General features: G+C 48.7%; 2 protein-coding genes across 4 annotated transcripts in view; one reads left to right on the top strand and one right to left on the bottom strand.

The window, feature by feature from the left end:
- The window catches only part of LOC137320668 (amyloid-beta A4 precursor protein-binding family A member 1-like), a 133,236-nt gene extending 120,331 nt beyond the window's left edge, over positions 1-12,905 (top strand). Inside the window, exon 12 of the mRNA XM_067982346.1 lies at positions 10,235-12,905. Coding sequence (XP_067838447.1) covers positions 10,235-10,306 — 72 coding nt within the window. The 3' untranslated portion in view covers positions 10,307-12,905. The remainder of the gene's footprint in view (positions 1-10,234) is intronic.
- Positions 12,906-19,686: 6,781 nt separating this feature from the next.
- Positions 19,687-20,994, bottom strand: part of fam189a2 (family with sequence similarity 189 member A2) — an 87,647-nt gene continuing 86,339 nt past the window's right edge. For all 3 annotated transcript variants that reach the window (XM_067983520.1, XM_067983519.1, XM_067983521.1), the window contains one exon: positions 19,687-20,641. In XM_067983520.1, coding sequence (XP_067839621.1) covers positions 20,435-20,641 — 207 coding nt within the window. In that variant the 3' untranslated portion in view covers positions 19,687-20,434. The remainder of the gene's footprint in view (positions 20,642-20,994) is intronic.

Below are 20,994 nucleotides of genomic sequence, written 5' to 3'. Positions count from 1 at the left end.
GTGAGAGTGGGGGGGGGTCTGTGTGAGAGTGGGGGGGGGTCTGTGTGAGAGTGGGGGGGGTCTGTGTGAGAGTGGGAGTGGGGGGGGGTCTGTGAGAGTGGGGGGGGTCTGTGAGAGTGGGGGGGGGTCTGTGTGAGAGTGGGGGGGGTCTGTGTGAGAGTGAGTGGGGTGGGGGGGGGTCTGTGTGAGAGTGTGTGGGGTGGGGGGGGGTCTGTGTGAGAGTGGGGGGGGGGTCTGTGTGAGAGTGGGGGGGGGTCTGTGTGAGAGTGGGGGGGGGGTCTGTGTGAGAGTGGGGGGGGGTCTGTGTGAGAGTGGGGGGGGGTCTGTGTGAGAGTGGGGGGGGGTCTGTGTGAGAGTGGGGGGGGGTCTGTGTGAGAGTGGGGGGGGGTCTGTGTGAGAGTGGGGGGGGGTCTGTGTGAGAGTGGGGGGGGGGTCTGTGTGAGAGTGGGGGGGGGGTCTGTGTGAGAGTGGGGGGGGGTCTGTGTGAGAGTGGGGGGGGGTCTGTGTGAGAGTGGGGGGGGGTCAGTGTGAGAGTGGGGGGGGGGTCTGTGTGAGAGTGGGGGGGGGGTCTGTGTGGGAGTGGGGGGGGGGTCTGTGTGAGAGTGGGGGGGGGTCTGTGTGAGAGTGGGGGGGGGTCTGTGAGAGTGGGGGGGGGTCTGTGTGAGAGTGGGGGGGGTCTGTGTGAGAGTGGGGGGGGTGCGTGTGAGAGTGGGGGGGGTCTGTGTGAGAGTGGGGGGGGGTCAGTGTGAGAGTGGGGGGGGGTCTGTGTGAGAGTGGGGGGGGGTCTGTGTGAGAGTGGGGGGGGGGGTCTCTGTGAGAGTGGGGGGGGGGTCTGTGTGAGAGTGGGGGGGGGTCTGTGTGAGAGTGGGGGGGGGTCTGTGTGAGAGTGGGGGGGGGGGTCTGTGTGAGAGTGGGGGGGGTCTGTGAGAGTGGGGGGGGTTCTGTGTGAGAGTGGGGGGGGTGCGTGTGAGAGTGGTAGTGGGGGGGGGTCTGTGAGAGTGGGGGGGGGTCTGTGTGAGAGTGGGGGGGGTCTGTGTGAGAGTGGGGGGGTCTGTGTGAGAGTGGGGGGGGGTCTGTGAGAGTGGGGGGGGGGGGTCTGTGAGAGTGGGGGGGGGTCTGTGAGAGTGGTGGGGGGTCTGTGTGAGAGTGGGGGGGGGTCTGTGTGAGAGTGGGGGGGGTCTGTGTGAGAGTGGGGGGGGGTCTGTGTGAGAGTGGGGGGGGGTCAGTGTGAGAGTGGGGGGGGGTCTGTGTGAGAGTGGGGGGGGGGGTCTGTGTGAGAGTGGGGGGGGGGTCTGTGTGAGAGTGGGGGGGGGGTCTGTGTGAGAGTGGGGGGGGGTCTGTGTGAGAGTGGGGGGGGGGTCTGTGTGAGAGTGGGGGGGGTCTGTGTGAGAGTGGGGGGGGGTCTGTGTGAGAGTGGGGGGGGGGTCTGTGTGAGAGTGGGGGGGGTCTGTGTGAGAGTGGGGGGGGGTCTGTGTGAGAGTGGGGGGGGGGTCAGTGTGAGAGTGGGGGGGGGTCTGTGTGAGAGTGGGGGGGGGGTCTGTGTGAGAGTGAGAGTGGAGGGGGTCTGTGTGAGAGTGGGAGTGGGGGGGGTCTGTGTGAGAGTGGGAGTGGGGGGGGTCTGTGTGAGAGTGGGAGTGGGGGGGGGTCTGTGTGAGAGTGGGGGGGGGGGTCTGTGTGAGAGTGGGAGTGGGGGGGTGGTCTGTGTGAGAGTGGGGGGGGGGTCTGTGTGAGAGTGGGGGGGGGGTCTGTGTGAGAGTGGGGGGGGGTCTGTGAGAGTGGGAGGGGGGTCTGTGTGAGAGTGGGGGGGGGTCTGTGTGAGAGTGGGGGGGGTCTGTGTGAGAGTGGGGGGGGGTCTGTGAGAGTGGGGTGGGGGTCTGTGTGAGAGTGGGGTGGGGGTCTGTGTGAGAGTGGGGGGGGGGGTCTGTGTGAGAGTGGGGGGGGGTCTGTGTGAGAGTGGGGGGGGGTCTGTGTGAGAGTGGGGGGGGGGGTCTGTGTGAGAGTGGGGGGGGGTCTGTGTGAGAGTGGGAGTGGGGGGGGTCTGTGTGAGAGTGGGGGGGGGTCTGTGTGAGAGTGGGGGGGGGGTCTGTGTGAGAGTGGGGGGGGGGGTCTGTGTGAGAGTGGGGGGGATCTGTGTGAGAGTGGGGGGGGGGTCTGTGAGAGTGGGGGGGGGTCTGTGAGAGTGGGGGGGATCCGTGTGAGAGTGGGGGGGGGTCTGTGAGAGTGGGGGGGGGTCTGTGAGAGTGGGGGGGATCCGTGTGAGAGTGTGTGGGTGGGGAGGGGGTCTGTGCGAGAGTGTGTGGGTGGGGGGGGGTCTGTGAGAGTGGGGGGGATCTGTGTGAGAGTGTGTGGGTGGGGGGGGGTCTGTGAGAGTGTGTGGGTGGGGAGGGGTGGGTGAGTGAGTAGGGGTGGGTAAGTGGGGGTGAGTGGGGGTGAGTGTGGGGGTGAGTGTGAGTGGGGGTGGGTGAGTGTGAGTGGGGGTGGGTGAGTGTGAGTGGGGGTGGGTGTGAGTGAGTGGGGGTGGGTGTGAGTGAGTGTGTGTGAGTGGGGGTGGGTGAGTGGGGGTGGGTGAGTGGGGGGGGTCTGTGTGAGAGTGGGGGGGGGTCTGTGTGAGAGTGGGGGGGGTCTGTGTGAGAGTGGGGGGGGGTCTGTGTGAGAGTGGGGGGGGGGTCTGTGTGAGAGTGGGGGGGGTCTGTGTGAGAGTGGGGGGGGGTCTGTGTGAGAGTGGGGGGGGGTCAGTGTGAGAGTGGGGGGGGGTCTGTGTGAGAGTGGGGGGGGGGTCTGTGTGAGAGTGAGAGTGGAGGGGGTCTGTGTGAGAGTGGGAGTGGGGGGGGTCTGTGTGAGAGTGGGAGTGGGGGGGGTCTGTGTGAGAGTGGGAGTGGGGGGGGGTCTGTGTGAGAGTGGGGGGGGGGTCTGTGTGAGAGTGGGAGTGGGGGGGTGGTCTGTGTGAGAGTGGGGGGGGGTCTGTGTGAGAGTGGGGGGGGGGGTCTGTGTGAGAGTGGGGGGGGGTCTGTGAGAGTGGGAGGGGGGTCTGTGTGAGAGTGGGGGGGGGTCTGTGTGAGAGTGGGGGGGGTCTGTGTGAGAGTGGGGGGGGGTCTGTGAGAGTGGGGTGGGGGTCTGTGTGAGAGTGGGGTGGGGGTCTGTGTGAGAGTGGGGGGGGGGTCTGTGTGAGAGTGGGGGGGGGTCTGTGTGAGAGTGGGGGGGGGTCTGTGTGAGAGTGGGGGGGGGGGTCTGTGTGAGAGTGGGGGGGGGTCTGTGTGAGAGTGGGAGTGGGGGGGGTCTGTGTGAGAGTGGGGGGGGGTCTGTGTGAGAGTGGGGGGGGGGTCTGTGTGAGAGTGGGGGGGGGGGTCTGTGTGAGAGTGGGGGGGATCTGTGTGAGAGTGGGGGGGGGTCTGTGAGAGTGGGGGGGGGTCTGTGAGAGTGGGGGGGATCCGTGTGAGAGTGTGTGGGTGGGGAGGGGGTCTGTGCGAGAGTGTGTGGGTGGGGGGGGGTCTGTGAGAGTGGGGGGGATCTGTGTGAGAGTGTGTGGGTGGGGGGGGGTCTGTGCGAGAGTGTGTGGGTGGGGGGGGGGTCTGTGAGAGTGTGTGGGTGGGGAGGGGTGGGTGAGTGAGTAGGGGTGGGTAAGTGGGGGTGAGTGGGGGTGAGTGTGGGGGTGAGTGTGAGTGGGGGTGGGTGAGTGTGAGTGGGGGTGGGTGAGTGTGAGTGGGGGTGGGTGTGAGTGAGTGTGTGTGAGTGGGGGTGGGTGAGTGTCAGTGGGGGTGGGTGTGAGTGAGTGGGGGTGGGTGTGAGTGAGTGTGTGTGAGTGGGGGTGGGTGAGTGGTGGTGGGTGAGTGGGGGGGGGTCTGTGTGAGAGTGGGGGGGGGGTCTGTGTGAGAGTGGGGAGGGGGTCTGTGTGAGAGTGGTAGTGGGGGGGGGTCTGTGAGAGTGGGGGGGGGTCTGTGTGAGAGTGGGGGGGTCTGTGTGAGAGTGGGGGGGGGGTCTGTGAGAGTGGGGGGGGTCTGTGAGAGTGGGGGGGGGGTCTGTGAGAGTGGGGGGGGGTCTGTGAGAGTGGTTGGGGGTCTGTGTGAGAGTGGGGGGGGGGGTCTGTGTGAGAGTGGGGGGGGGGGTCTGTGTGAGAGTGGGGGGGGGGTCTGTGTGAGAGTGGGGGGGGGGTCTGTGTGAGAGTGGGGGGGGTCTGTGTGAGAGTGGGGGGGGGTCTGTGTGAGAGTGGGGGGGGGTCAGTGTGAGAGTGGGGGGGGGTCTGTGTGAGAGTGGGGGGGGGGGTCTGTGTGAGAGTGGGGGGGGGGTCTGTGTGAGAGTGGGGGGGGGGGTCTGTGTGAGAGTGGGGGGGGGGTCTGTGTGAGAGTGGGGGGGGTCTGTGTGAGAGTGGGGGGGGGTCTGTGTGAGAGTGGGGGTGAGTGTGAGTGGGGGTGGGTGAGTGTGAGTGGGGGTGGGTGAGTGTGAGTGGGTGTGCGCGCACGTACCTCCAGAGGGCATGAGTGAACTCGCAGTTGTTGCTATGTGTTTGTTTTGGTGGAATTCTCTCTCTAATTGAATGAGGCCCTGCCCTGTTGTTTTTAGTCCTGTAACTAGAAACCGTGAGGTGTTCCCATCCTTTAAAAGCTGCTCCAGTTTCTGTTCTCATCTATAAAATGATAAACGCTTTCTTTAGTTGCACATATGCCTTCCAAGGCGATTTATTTCTTCATAATTTTAAAAAATTATTGCCTGTGTCTTGGAGTTGGTTCAGATTAATCAATAAAGAAACCTGGATTGAAGGGAGAGAGAGTAGATGAATTGTGCTGTCCGTTTCAGTGACAGATTTTACTTAGTTAATAAATGCCTTTATTTAATGAATTTGTCTAATAGTTTAGACCTAGAATGAGGGAAATGCTGCCCAATCACTCATCAGGGACTGCTGATCGATCTTGTGGAGGCAGAAGAATAATTTTAGTAGCTTAAAAATAATTGACCAACCAGGATTTCCTGTTTATTCTTCTGGATGTGTTTCTGAATGTTTTACCGAGATAATAAGGGTAGTGAGGACATTAATTGAGCTAGGATCCCAACTATTCCATTGCTCTCCTGGTCGGCCTCCTGCCTTCCACTCTCCTTACGTTTCAGCTCATCCAAATCTCTGCTGCCCGAATCCTAACTCAAACCAAGTCCTGTTCACCCATCACCCGCCCTGTGCTCGCTGGCCTACATTGGTTCCCAGTCCGGCATTGCCTCGAATTTAAAATTCTCATCCCCATGTCCAAATCCCTCCATGGCCTCGCCCCTCCCTATCTCTGTAACCTCCAACAGCCCTACAGCCCTCCGAGATCTCTGCGTTCCTCCGATTCTGGCCTCTTGCGCATCCCCCACTTCCTTCGCCCCACCATTGGCGGCCGTGCCTTCAGCTGCCTCGGCCCCAAGCTCTGGAATTCCTTCCCTAAACCTCTCAACCTCTCTCTCCTCCTTTATTGCACTCCTTAAAACCGACCTCTTTGACCAAGCTTTTGGTCACCTGTCCTAATATCTCCTTATGCGGCTCGGTGTCAGATTTTGTCTGATAATCGCTCCTGTGAAGCGCCTTAGGATGTTTTACTATGTTTAAAGGCGCTAAATAAATGTGAGTTGTTGTTGTTGTAAGATACGAGACCCCGAAAAAAATCTAGAATAAAAGACCCAAAAAAGTAATGGGTGCTACAGTTGGCATCTGTGCTTCTGAATTAGGGATTCAGAAATCAGCCAGGGCTCCCACGGCTGATTGTTATCTGACTAACCCTGCAGGAAATACGCGGATGTGAACTGAAAGAGGCTTCGCTGTGATAACTCCCGTGGTAAAAATAGCCTGCCGACGTTCGCCGTCAAGGGAAATGTGAATAAAGGCCACTTTGGGATGGCAGAAGGGGGAGGGGAGGGTACAGGAGAGCAATTGGTGCCGTGGAACCAGCGTCCAGCAAGGAATTGATGAGAAGACGGGAAGAAAATTTGAGGGAAAAGGCCTTATTTGCACACGGTGACTCCTGATGCCTCATTGGCAAATACCGATCAGAGACCAGGGCCTTGATTTTAACTCCTCCTCCGATGGGCAGAAAGGGTCGGGCGAGGGGTTAAAACCTTGAAAATCGCGATGCCTCCGCCCCGCCGCCATAATATTAACAGCGGCGATCCATGCCCTGGACGAGGCTCCTGCTAAAAGCAGGCGGGTTGGTGGGGGTTGGGGACCTACGTAACGTTCAGAGATCGCGACTTGTTGATGTCATCGGCGCCACGATGTAATCTTAACTTCATGCTGGGGGGGAGGGGGAGCCCCGTGCTATCTGGAGCATCAGAACCACGACGGGAAGGACCTGACTGACCAGAATAGAGGCCACGATAAGTTTAAGAAATTGGCCTCTGTTTCAACTCCTAGTAGGCCAGGTGGAGCAGGAGTGCTCCCCCACCCCTTCAGACCCCTCCAAGGAGTCCTTGGACTTCCCCCTAGCCCTGGCCTCTTTTTCTCAGCCGCCCCCCCCCCTCCCCGATCTCCAGTCCCCTCCAGACTTCACTGCCGGGGACCCCAGGAGGTCAGCCTGATTTCTACTCGTTCCTTCCTAATCATAAGAACGTAAGAAATAGGAGCAGGAGTAGGCCATCCGGCCCCTCGAGCCTGCTCCGCCATTCAATATGATCATGGCTGATCTTCGACCTCAAATCCACTTTCCCACCCGATCCCCATATCCCTTGATTCCCCTAGAGTCCAAAAATCTATCGATCTCAGCCTTGAATATATTCAACGACTGAGCATCCACAGCCCTCTGGGATGGAGAATTCCAAAGATTCACAACCCTCCGAGTGAAGAAATTCCTCCTCATCTCGGTCCTAAATGGCCGGCCCCTTCCTCCTGAGACTATGACCCCGAGTTCTAGACTCTCCAGCCAGGGGAAACTGCCTCTCAGCATCTACCCTGTCAAGCCCCCTCGGAATCTTATATGTTTCAATGAGATCACCCCTCGCATCCTTCTAAACCCCAGAGAATCGTCGGCTTATAGAACAGCAATTAGTGAATGTGTAGGGAACGAAGATTTTAACTTGTCCTATTTTCTGGGGGGATGTGTGTGAAGGAAGGGAGGGGGGATGGGGGCGAAAAATGAGTTTTTTAAAAAAAAATTAAATTAGGAAAGAAAAATAACTGAAGGAAATGGAATTATAAATGCAAACGGGCTAATATCAGTCTGATTGGTTCTTAGCAGGCGGTATTTGTTACAACTAAAGCTTGTACCAGGGGGCTGAACGGAGCATGCAAGGATGAAAATGTACATGACATTATCAAGTATAACCTTGGGAACAGAATGCTGCAGAAACCTGGTTGGCGCTCAGTCCCTAGACTGTGCTCAGTAAATGTAATTAGCTGTCCGATCGGTTACACAAATGTGACCTTGAGGTTACCTTGGTTTGGAAAGAAGGACAGAGGCGAAAGCCAAGTAGTTTTTTTTTATATAACTTTCTCATTAGGAGAAATGAAAACCACCCTGTCAGCCTCTCCACAGATTTTGCCGTCCTTATTATTAAATTCTTTCTTCCAAGGTAATTGGGTCAAATCTTAACCTTTCGCGTGCGGCCAGCAATTGCAGAGCTCCCCCGGGCTAGTTTTTCTTTTAGATTTCAGCTCATGCGTTACGCCGCTCAAAAAAGCCCTAACATCACCGTGATATAAGCATCTACAACTGAAATACTCACAGTCTTAAATACAGAATAGTAAATATTTCTGCTTGCTCTATTTTTGGTATTTTTTCTCTTATTTTTGTTACTTTGGCATACTTTTTATTTCTAGCTATTTTATCCGTGTTAACATAATTGTGTCAATATTGCCTAATTCTGTACATACGACCAAGGTATCTTAGACATGTACAGCAAAGAACGAGACCATTCGGCCCATCGTGCCTGTGCCGGCTCTTTGAAAGAGCTATCCAATTAGTCGCCCCCCCCCACCCCCCCCCCCGTTCTTTCCCAATAGCCCTACAAATTTTTCCTTTTCAAGTATTTATCCAATTCCCTTTTGAAAGTTACTACTGAATCTGCTTCCACCGCCCTTTCAGGCAGCGCATTCCAGATCATCACAACTCGCTGCGTAAAAAAAACTTCTCCTCATCTCCCCCTCTGATTCTTTTGCCAATTACCTTAAATCTGTGTCCGCTGGTTACCGACCCTCCCGCCAGTGGAAACAGTCTCTCCTTATTTACTCTTTCAAAACTCCTCATAATTTTGAACACCTCAATTAAATCTCCCCTTAACTTTCTCTGCTGTAAGGAGAACAACCCCAGCTTCTCCAGTCTCTCCACATAACTGAAGTCCCTCATCCCAGGTACCATTCTGGTAAATCTCCTCTGCACCCTCTCCAAGGCCTTGACATCCTTCCTAAAGTGTAGTGCCCAGAATTGGACTCAATACTGCTGCTGGGGCCTAACCAGTGATTTATACATTTTTCTTTCCTAATTTAGTTTTTAAAAAAAATAACTTATTAGCGTAACTTCCCTGCTTTTGTACTCCGTTTATAAAGCCAAGGATCCCGTATGCTTTTTTAACAGCCTTCTCAACTTGTCCTGCCACCTTCAAAGACCTGTGTATGTGAACCCCCAGGTCTCTCTGTTCCTGCACCTGCTTTAAAATTGTACCATTTAGTTTATATTGCCTCTCCTCATTCCTCCTACCAAAACAAATCTCTTCACACTTCTCAGCATTAAATTTCATGTGTCTGCACAGGCCATGTGTCTACTGTATCAATAGATTTTTTTCTCCTCAATGGATGAATGTGACACCTCAGTGAACTGTAACATGTGCTTACCCCAGTGGATCGAATCTCCTTATGTTCGGGCTTAAACATGTAAACAGGTGCAGAACTGCCCTGAACGGCAGCGCCTGTGCACAGCAGCAAAGTTGCCCCCTACACTCTGGGAAGAGGGCAAGAAGGAAGTTTGCAAGATAAACTGTTATGCTGTTTTAATAACTTTGTAAAAATCAGCATTTTCAAGAACATCATTGCAAGTATAATCAGGAATACATCTTGTGCTCCATGGTTTTGGCAGCATACACAAGAATGGTTGTATAATGTGTGAAAATGTGATTTTTAAATATATCTATATATTTTTTTTTGAAGATATACATAGAATTACACAGAATTTACAGCACAGAAACAGGCCATTCGGCCCAACTGGTCTATGCCGGTGTTTATGTTCCACACGAGCCTCCTCCCCCCCTACTTTATCTAACCCTATCAGTATATCCTTTTATTTCTTTCTCCCTCATGTACTTATCGAGCTTCCCCTTAAATGCATCCATGCTTTCACCTCAACCACTCCATGTGGTAGTGACTTCCACATTCTAACCACTCTCTGGGTAACAAAGTTTCTCCTGAATTCCTCATTGGGTTTATTAGCAACTATCTTATATTTATGACCCCTAATATTGGTCTCCCCAACAAGTGGAAACATCTTCTCTACGTCTACCCTATCAAACCCCTTCTTAATTTTAAAGACCTCTATCAGGTCACCCCTTGGCCGTCTCTTTTTCTACAAACAAAGAGACCCAGTCTGTTCAGTCTTTCTACATTCCCTATTAAAAAAATATAAGTAGGGAATGCAAAGAATAATGTTTCAGGTAGAAACCTTCATCAGAGCTGGGTTAAAATTCTCATCCTTTTGTTCAAATCCCTCCACGATCTCGCCCCTCCCTATCTCTGTAACCTCCTCCAGCCCTACAACCCTCCGAGATCTCTGCACTCCTCCATTTCTGGCCTCTTGCGCATCTCCGATTTTCTTGGCACCACTATTGGCGGCCGTGCCTTCAGCTGCCTAGGCCCTAAGCTCTGGAATTCCCTCCCTAAATCTCTCCACCCCTCTACCTCTCTCTCCTTTAAGACGCTCCTTACAACCTACCTCTTTGACTAAGTTTTTGGTCACCTGTGCTAATATCTCCTTATGTGGCTTGGTGTCAATTTTTGTTTGATAATCACTCCTGTGAAGCGCCTTGGGACGTTTTACTACGTTAAAGGCGCTGTGTAAATGCAAGTTGTTGTTGTTGGATTCTGTCTTGATCTTTCTCTTTCAGATGCTGACTGACCTGCTGTATATTTCCAGTATGTTCAGTTTTTTTGAAAGCAGGGAATAGAGTTTGTTTTGACACAGTATTTATTCAATATCATTGCTGTAGAAATGCACCTAAGGTAGGCCTTCTTTCTCCCCGGCATTGGGTATGGAGAAAATCCTCCTGATCTGTCTCTCTTCTGCCCTAGATCCACATGAAGACTATGCCAGCGGCCATGTACAGACTGCTCACTGCCCAAGAACAGCCAGTTTACATCTGAAAGGGCTGGAACCTTTGATCCGATGTGCAAAGTGAATGTGTCTGTGTGGTTTGGTTGTGTTAATCACTGCTGCGTTTCTGCAGCAGCAGAAATTACATTTTTTTTTAACGTGCTTCGTTTGACAAAATCCGTTTAAAATCTCTGAAGTCTTTCAGAGATGCAGCTTTGTGTGGTTTATATAGAAATGAATGTAAATACAGTCCCGCAGACTAATTTTCACAAAGTTAATCCACAATTAGGCCAGGTATCTGGGCACCTATATAGTTTGACGTTATTTAAGAGAGGGACCTTTCACAGTAACCATTCTCAACACAGGTAATTATGTCATTGGGAAATGTATTTAAATCTAAAAGAACTTATAATAAGCATTTAAAAAGTTACAATACTTGTTTAGCAGAGTGCATTCTGCTAAGAACGACTCAGAAATTTTGAAACTTCATTCCTAGTTTTTTTTAAATATTCCAGGTGAATCCTTCTTGATCTCATTTCCATTACTTTGCTGATACATTCCTGCACACACTGGGGTGAAAGGTTAAAATAGTAGTTATTTTGACAATCTTAACTAATTCTAAGTTATTTTTTTTAAAAACAAGAATTTTTTTTTCAAATTTCTTGAATCCATTCCATTATTTTTAAGGGAATTCACAAACACTTAGTGGATCTAATGTTCATTCTAACGACAGTTTTTTTTTAAAAAAACTATGGAGTATAGTTTACTTTGTTAATCTTAGCGAACAAGTAGCTGAGATTGTAAAGCAGGGAGCACTGCTTTATGCTTCTGTCTACTTTTTTCGTAAAAGATCAGCAAATGGAGGCAAATATTCCCCCAATAAGTTTACGTAATTCCTTTTTCCATAATTTCTGTGTTGTGAAAATTAATTTAAAAATCCATTAGTAGACTGTTAAATTAATGTTCTGTTTTGCAGTGTGAAGGTGAGAGGTGGGATATAAAAAATGATTTAAAACATAGGTTTATTGTGTGACTTTAAAATGCGTTACTGTGAGTAAAATGTCAGGGTCAGATTGGCTGACTCCCATACCCTATAACACACCCTGGGGCCTAAGCTGTCATTAATAAACTGCCACGTGAGGGCAGGTAAATGTAGCTTATTCAGTGCAATGCTGAGTGATTTTACCTACGTCCTCGTGTCCTTCTTGCTCTCAGCGGGAGAAGAGAGTGCTAGGATGCAAAACCTCTGAGCCATTGTTTCATCTTGAAGTTCTGTTTCTTTATTTATAAGGAACTTTTCAATTTTACGCGGAAAAGATCGCACTCCACTTAAAAAAAATTGTTTTAATTGTGTTAAACTACTGTATAGTAATTTGGGATTGGTCGCAGCCTGTGTTACAGCACCGTAACCTATTGGGGGCTAGCACCTTAAGCTCTACGTTTCTACGTGTCGAGGACAAAACCTTTTTACCCAAAGTAGACCTAATCCAGTTTAGCTAAAACAGCCCACTAAAAGCGACAGTGCATGAGCGAGCAGGGAAACGCTCTAGAAAAAGTGAATCGAATGAAACGTCTAATCGCAGCAAAGTTCCGCATACTCGTGAGGCTGTAACCCGAACCATTCGATACAAAGATAAGATTAGCTTTAGGCAAGCTGTAGTTGATGGATAAGTAAAACTCCTGGATTCATTTCAATTTGATTGACTATGACCAGTTAAAGAGTGTTGCTACATCTCCTATTAACACTAGACTCAAGGTAACTGAAGGCATTTTAAAGCAGCTTCGCTTTCATTCCCGTTTCTTGGAATTAAGGTCAATTAATATGAGACCAGCATAGTGTGAGAGTGAACATACTGAATTTGTCGGGATTCAACTCCGCTTCAGAAAAAACATGGGCTTCAAGCTGTTTACACTCAAACCAAAATGACACCTCTCATTTACCTGTTACTCTGTAGCATCATTACTTGAAGTAATTCTATTGGCATGACACAAACTAATGGGTTTCAGTCATTCAGTGACTTGTGTGTTAATATTTATAGTCACTACCTGCAGCTGCCGATGTGAACTTAATGTAAATATTTTACTAGAGTATCATTCTTTTGTCAAGTGGTGCAATATAAAATAACGTGAAACATCAGGAGGTATAACACTGCAACGTAACACATCTGATCTGTGTAAAGTTACGTTAATTAACGTGTGTCGGCTATTAATTATGATTGTCAGAATATTGCACTTCTTATGAATGTAGTTCCTGTTTTTGTCATAAATTCAGAATGTTATTTTTTTGTGTTTATAATACAGCGACAATGTTTATTTATTTATTATACTTTTAAGGATTTATTTTTGTTGTGGGGGGGTGGGGGGTGGAGAGAGTGATCTGTTTAATGATTTACATTCCTTAAAAGAAAAAAATTCCTTAAACGTGTTTGGATGGCATAGAATTTTTTTTTTCTTTTTTGCAAAAGTTAACTCTTCAAATGCTGAATTATACAATATATCGAAATACAGGGACCATGAGGCGGCCTTGCAGACGGTAGAAAATTCTAACCAGGTTACAGTTTTCGGACAAGAAGCTCCAGGGATGATTGAAGGGGGGCAGGGGGGATTTCCTGCACACAACAGGGTTGATTTTAACTCTTGGGGGTGATTGACCGGGGGGGTTGGGGGATGGGGGGGCGAGCAGAAGGGCGAAGAAACCGGAACCATTTTGAGGCCCCGGCCTTTTAAATGGAAATGGCGAACAGCGGGCGCCAAACTGACAACGCAATACAGCTCATTGGATTCAGGCCATGGCCGATGGGTGGGCAGTGAAGTATGACTGGGTGGGGCGGGGTGTGGGGGGCACCTGGGGCGTCAGCAGGGGCCCAGATCGTTCCTGTGGGGCTTAGTGGGGAGCACTTAACCTTTCTGCGACCTCTTCCACTCTATTGCCGGTGAAACTGGGCGGGGAGTGCGCGGCCCACGGCTACCAGATCTGTCCTTGAGTGGCAACCGGTGTCCTATGTACATCATGGGACCCCGATTTGCCTATTAAAAGGAGCCTGACCCCCCCGCCCCACAACCTCCCCACGAGGGGTCGCCAACCTGAGTCAACAGGAATTGAAAGATTAATCTCCGAGACACTGTCCTGAGCAACACCCAGGAGAAAAAATCATAAAGGTTATTTTTCTAAAAAGTATGATTTTTCTTATTTTCTTTGAACATTTTCATTTATTAGTTATAAAAATATTGGAGATTGGCGGGGGTGGGGGGGGGGGGTGAAGAAGGCTGGGGGTGGGAGGCCGTGTAATGAAAACCTCCAGGAATGTGTCCAACCAGAGTTGGCAACACTACTACAACCACCCCAATGATTAGGGAAGTTAAAATTGACCCTGAAGAGTTTAGAAGTGATGAGCAGAGCAATTATCAGCATTCCTTACATTCTGGTGAAACCTAACTTACTTTCAGAGAAAAAATAAAAACCGCTGGTTTACATATATTATAGAGATATATATATAATATAATATGTATTGCTACATTTCATTTTGACAGTACAAAATAAAAAATGAGACAGAGAGAGGTGAAAAGAAACTATGAAAAATTAGGCTCCATTGCCTTGCTTCCCTCCCCACTTCCCTTTGTTATTTTGAAAATATGCTGGTTGAGAATATAAGACTGGCGTTTCATTACAAGGAACTGCAGTGAGACTGCAGCCAACGCACGGAAAGTGAGTGACGGCACTCTTCGAATCCAGTCCTAAGAACCTAAGAAACAGGAGCAGGAGTCGGCCAAACGGCCCCTCGAGCCTGCTCCGCCATTCAGTAAGATCATGGCTGAACTCCACTTTCCTGCCCGATCCCCATATCCCTTGATTCCCTTAGAGTCCAAAAATCTATCCATCTCAGTCTTGAATATATTCAACGACTGAGCATCCACAGCCCCCTGGGGTAGAGAATTCCAAATATTCACGACCCTCTGAGTGAAGAAATTCCTCCTCATCTCCGTCTTAAATGGCTGACCCCTTATCCTGAGACAGTGACCCCTGGTTCTGGACTCTCCAGCCAGGGGAAAAACGGCAGTGCATTTTCATGAAATTAAGAACAGAAAACGCTGAGAAACACTCAACAGGTCAGGCAGCATCTGCGGAGAGAGAAACAGAGTTAACATTTGAGGTCGATGACCCTGGAAGATGTTATCCAGCCTTTGCTGTATTTTATTTCAGATTTTCCGGCATCTGCAGTATTTTGCTTTTGTTGCAGTGCATTTTTTTCATCTCTGTCGCATTACTTTCAAAATACCATTAAAATCAGTGGGTAAAAATGTCTGGGGTGGGGCGGGATGGGGCAAAGTGCTTTGAAAAAGGGGCCAATAAAGCATTGTTTATTTTCTCTCTGAGGATCAAGGTGTAGTTTTAAATTAAAAAAAAATAAATTTGTATCACACAGCTGCACTGAGCTGATAGTTAGGCAATGTGCTCAGTGTGTTCCTATAGAGGAGGGGGTGAAAAGGTGGCCTGAGATTGTTGCTGACCCTCCTGTTTTGGCTTATCATGGACTACACTTCTCTACTGTGACTGACATTTCCACCTATTGCCTCTCTGTAGCTGCCGTGCTATGTGTTGCATGTATTTACCTCTGTAACAGATTGTGTTCTGTCACTTTAGACACAAGGGCATGTGTCTCACACCTCTGACCAATAAAATTTACCAGAAACAAACAAGCTCGGCCTCTGAATTTGCTGAGACGTAAAATATTTTGTTGAGATTTTTTTGATGAAAGAATACACAAAGCTCCTTGAGATGATGTTAAAACTGCTGAATGATGTACTCAGTATTGTTTCACTTGCATGTGGGCCCTGCTTGCTTCTCTAGTACACATAGGGTAGTTTTGTAGTGCTTCACAGCAAGTGATTGGGGACTACAATTTCTAGTCTCCATTTTTTTTGTTAACATTTTCTGGCCTGAAAGCATCGGGCTAAGGTACAGGTCCACGGGTGCTGGGGTACAGGTCCACGGGTGCTGGGGTACAGGTCCACGGGTGCTGGGGTACAGGTCCACGGGTGCTGGGGTACAGGTCCACGGGTGCTGGGGTACAGGTCCCCGATGCTGGGGTACAGGTCCCCGATGCTGGGGTACAGGTCCCCGATGCTGGGGTACAGGTCCCCGATGCTGGGGTACAGGTCCACGGGTGCTGGGGTACAGGTCCACGGGTGCTGGGGTACAGGTCCTTGGTTGCTGGGGTACAGGTCCCCGATGCTGGGGTACAGGTCCACTATGCTGGGGTACAGGTCCACTATGCTGGGGTACAGGTCCCCGATGCTGGGGTGCAGGTCCACTATGCTGGGGTACAGGTCCACTATGCTGGGGTACAGGTCCCCGATGCTGGGGTGCAGGTCCACTATGCTGGGGTGCAGGTCCCCGATGCTGGGGTACAGGTCCCCGATGCTGGGGTACAGGTCCCCGATGCTGGGGTACAGGTCCCCGATGCTGGGGTACAGGTCCACTATGCTGGGGTGCAGGTCCCCGATGCTGGCCACCTTTCAGTACCTCCTCCAAGTGGCCGTGTTTCACGTTTGTTGCCTAGACTCTGCATATTGATAGGCTATTCAAACATGGGGGGGGAATTCCTGCTTTCACTCAACGCCCACACATGTAGCGGGTAGATTTTGACACTGCAATAGTGTAAAATGGGTGATAGCAAAGTCAGCGGAAATAAAAAGCGGGAGAGATGTAAAACAGGCTGCTGATTCGCTGTCACGTTTTACGCAAAGTTAAAACCTACCCCGGAGTGTTTCCATCACAGGTCGCTCAATATTATTCCAATGCTCTCCTGGCCGACCTCCCACCTTACATCCTCCATAAACTTGAGCTCATCCAAAACTCTGCTGCCCGTATCCTAACTCGCACCAAGTCCCGTTCACCTATCGCTGACCTACACTGGTTCCAGGTCTGGGAATGCCTCGATTTTAAAACTCTCATCCTTGTTTTCAAATCCCTCCATGGCCTCAACCCTCCCTATCTCTGTGACCTCCTCCAGCCCTACAACCCTCTGAGATCTCTGCACTTTTCCAATTCTGACCTCTTGCGCATCCCCCGATTTTCTTCGCTCCACCATTGGCGGCTGTGCTTTCAGCTGCCTAGGCCCTGAGCTCTGGAATTCCCTCCCTAAAATTCTCCACCTCTCTACTTCTCTTTTAAGACCCTCCTTAAAACCTACCTCTTTGACCAAGCTTTTGGTCACCTGTCCTAATATCTCACATGGCTCGGCATCAAATTTTGTTTGATAACACTTCTGTGAAGCGCCTTGGGATGTTTTAGGTCCTATGTGAATGCAAGTTGTTGTTGTAGCCACACAAATGAAGTAGTCAAGAATGTGACTTTTGAGCAACTGTGCACAAGACCGAGTGTGGTGTTGCCTCAAGGCTGCCACGGTGATCTAAATGTACAGCCTTTCACGCACTGAGCAACCACTTCCACTAGAAGCACACCTGCAGTATGAATAAGGTACTGGGCCCGATCTTGCTGGAGTGGGACATCTCGCAACGTCCACCGTTAGTTAGACTTTTTCCTCCCCCTTTCAGCTTGAAAATTTTTTGTCCTGTAACTTGCTGGAAGTGCGAGCTGATAACGAGCACGGAGAGGGCAACGGGGCATCTGGGACCTTAGTGAACCACAGGACCAACAAGTCTATCTCCTTAATGAGATTTAAGGATTGAGAAAGAAACAGAGGAACGACGGAAAAGGAAATAGTATGAATTAGAGTCAAAGCAGGTACAGAAAGAGAAATAGAGAGGGAAAGAAAGATTGGATTAAAAGAGGGAAAAAGGGAAAGGAAAAGTAAGAAAAAAATTTAAAGTTTAAAATGTTTTAAATCTCTAACAATTTACCACCTGCAGGAATGAGACTCAACAGTTTAAATTGTTCTCGTTCTGGACTGGGAAGATTGGTATTGAATTAACAATTATCAAGTCATTAAAAAAGTATTTATGCTGTTAATTACCAGACTTAACTTTCTGCGGTGAGTTTAATGGGAAATTAATGTGTAAATCCAGCAAGTTGTTAAAAATAACGGGGAGTTTGAGGGCGAGATGCCGTTTGTGTGAAGCAAACGGTCGGAGTGGTGTAAATCGAGCAGCAAATTCTGGAGATTCACAACTCACGGCGTATCTCTTCATCCCCTGAACTTGCTGACCGATTTGCGCATTAATAACGGCCTGCATCGTTAACACACCGATATTTATCCAGCAAGATTCACCCCATTGTTTTTTTCGAGCACACTGTGTAAGGTTAAGAACAATCAGTCGGTGGATCCTGGAGCTTGAAATGTTAATAAAAATCTTTGAAATTATGCCACAACCAGTCCTCCTGGGCAGCTGACTGGACCCTGACCTTCCCAGAACATTCGGACACTCAGCAGGTCCCATGTTACTTTATGTTTTGTTTTAGAAGAGTTTTCTCAACTAACAAGTGTTATACCCAACAATCCCTTCCACCATAGAAATAACACCTGACAAGAAAGGTGTTAACAAAATTAGAGAACTGTTACCAACAAGTTTTACTTGTACCAAAAGAGATGCTTCACATGTGGCCTAAACTGGACCAAGCCCATGCTTTTTTTTCTAAGTCCAGTTAAATATAAAAACCTATTTTAAAATATGAACATTTTTTATCTGTTTAAAATAATCTTGTTTTTTGTCATAGATTGACAACCAGTCACAGGAGTTTAAATATGTGTTTGTGCAATTGAACCTCATTAACTATCTAAACTAGTAACTTAGCTTCCTTCAGTCGATCGCCACAGTGCCTATTCCCTTTGTATGTTATATTCAATAAACAGCATATAAATATTTTAACATAATTTATTGGATAGAATCAGACCCAACCAAACTGATTAAAGATTGATTGTGTGTTTCCATAGCTACATTACTAAGTGATTGTCCCATTTCAGCATCTGTTATATAAATGGAACCTGGACAGTGTAACAGGATTTAAGCCCTTCGTAAATGTGCAGACTCCTCCATTTAACAGAAAAATAGTGTTACAGAGAATGTACAGCACAGAAACAGAAACCACCTGATCTGTGCCGGTGTTTATGCTCCACAGGAGCCTCCTCCCACCCCTCTTCATCTAACCTTATCAACATATCCTTCTATTCCTTTCTCCCTCATGTGTTTATCCAGCTGCATCTATGCTATTTGCCTCAACTACAGCAATGTGGTAGCAAGTTCCACATTCTAACCAGCTTCTTGCCAATATTAACCTTTTTGTATGAATAAAATATATGGGTTACAGTGCCTGAGCTAGTGCTGAGAATTTTGTTGATGAACCCTCTCCCACGAGCCCTTTTCCAGAATACCTTCCCAAGAACTTAATGTCGCCCATTAATGCAACTAGTCATGGTCGCTATTATTAGGAAAATTAACTTGCAAAAAATCATTTGAAGAACTGGATGGCACAATGAGATAGCACACTGTTATTTCATCTTTGAGAGTTAGGTTGGACTCTAGGCCAGAGTGATGTATTGTCTCCACGCTCTCTGCTGAGTGTTAAGAGTTCACAAAAAAAAAGTTGTCCATAAATTAGCAATCTCAGTAACGGACTAAAAGGTTGAAAGGTGCGTGAAATGGAAATAAGAGAAAAGGAACGAAAGACTTGCTTTTTTTATAGCACTTCTTATGAACTCAGGACGTCCCAAAGCACTTTACAGCCAATTAAGTACTTTTGAAGTGTAGTCACTGTTGTAATGTAGGAAACGCAGCAGCCAATTTGCGCACAGCAAGATCCCACAAACAGCAATGTGATAATGACCAGATAATCTTTTTTAGTGATGTTGGTTGTGGGATAAATATTGGCCCAGCCTGCTCTTCTTCAAAATAGTGGCTGTGGGTTCTTTTTACATCCACCTGAGAGGGCAGACAGGGCCTCAGTTTAACATCTCGTCCGAAATACGGCATCTCCGACAGTGCCGCCCTGGGAGCGTCAGCTTAGAATTTTGTGCTCAAGTCTCTGGAGTAGGACTATGAACCCACAACCGTCTGACTCAGAGGAGAGTGTGCTAACCACTGAGTCACGGCTGACAACTACATAAGCAATATATCATGAACCTGTTTGTAGGGCACAGATTTAGGGCATTGCCACACATAAATGACAGAGGAAATCTTTCTGCATTGTTGGGGGAAGAGTAGAGACAGCTTTCAGTGTAGTTCCAAGCACCTGTGAGTCTTCAAGGTACATTACCAAGTACCTGGATGTGCACCTGAAGTGCAGGGACCTACAAGGCTATGGACCAAGTGCTGGAAAGTGGAATTAGGCTGGGTGGCTCATTTTCAGCCGGCGCAGACACGATGGGCCGAATGACCTCCTTCTGTGCTGTAAATTTTCGATGATTCTAATAACCGAGTGAGACTTTTCCATGATGCTGTGCTGTGTGACAGTTCCGCTAAGCCGAGAGGGAATGGTTGTATGGTTTTATTTTTATATATATAATCTATATCTTTCTCTATACATATATAACATTAAGGATTATAAACCTACAAAATCATTTGCTAAACTTTAAACAATACAATGCTAGAAATGCAAAGGAGATTGAGTTATTCAGAGGAGTAAAAAGGAAACCAGTCAGTTAGAAACCATCAGTGTTAAAACGCGTTCTCATGTTATCTTGCTTGACGTGTAAACTCCTCAATTTTTGTTTTAAATAAAGTGCCCTTTGACGTGGTCAGAAATGAGGAGCAGGAAGAGATGCAGATAATCTGAATCTCTCTCATGAGCACGGGCGTTATGGGAGACAGTCAAGTGCGTTGCCTTATAACAGGCATGAGCTGAGGGGTCTCATGCTTTCTAACACAACAAATTTTACAATAGAAATGACAAATTTCACTATTTCCCATTGAGGTAAGTGCATTTTTGAGCAGTTTTCACTGAATCTCATAAGTTATATTTACATACATCGTATGTTAGATATGGCTCAATGTAAGCATTTCCCCTTTCCTCATATTGCACTCCCCATCATAGACTTATTCCCGTCCAGGCTTTTTCATGTTTTGTGTTTACATAGAATTACAGCACAGAAGCAGGCCATTCGGCCCAACAGGTCCATGCTGGTGTTTATGCTCCACACGAGCCTCCTCCCTCCCTACGAAAGTTAACGTTTGAAGCAGAGTCCTGGTTTAGATCGCACTTTTGAAATGTCCCACACTTTTTAGAGCACAGTCTCTTGCATCACACCGATCAGACTGTGGGGCCTCTCCTGATAGATTCTGTGCTCACTTCTGTCTTCTGCCTGCGACTGGACGGCAGCAAATGTGCTCAGGTCTCCGCAGCTCTGCAGGTGAAGTAGTCGCGCACGGCTGTGTGCCTGAGGTGCCTCCCTCATTGAGATGTTGTCCTGGGAGCTGCCAGTGATCACCTTCCCAGAAAGAAAAAAAACAGAAAAGGGCTCGTAACTCTGCTGGGTTCAACAGAATGAAGCAAAGAGCAAAAAAAAAACTGCGGATGCTGGGAATCAGATTTTAAAAAAACAGGAAATGCTGGAAAAGCTCAGCAGTTCAGGCAGCATCGGAGAGAGTGACAAGAGTTGACGTTTCAGGTCGATGACCCTGTTTCTCTCGATTAACTCTGTTTCTCTCTCCACAGGTGCTGCCTGACCTGCTGATGTTTCCAGCATTTTCTGTTTTCCATATCAAGGCCTGCTTATAAATGGAAGTTACTTTAAAGGCAGCTATTAGCGTTACCATCCCATCATTCACAGCCCTTGAGAAA

Source organism: Heptranchias perlo, chromosome 4 (assembly GCF_035084215.1).
Source record: "Heptranchias perlo isolate sHepPer1 chromosome 4, sHepPer1.hap1, whole genome shotgun sequence".
In the NCBI taxonomy this organism is placed as follows: Eukaryota; Metazoa; Chordata; class Chondrichthyes; order Hexanchiformes; family Hexanchidae; genus Heptranchias; species Heptranchias perlo.
The sequence above is the reverse complement of the archived record's forward strand: the minus strand, read 5'-3'. Positions and strand labels throughout refer to the sequence as shown.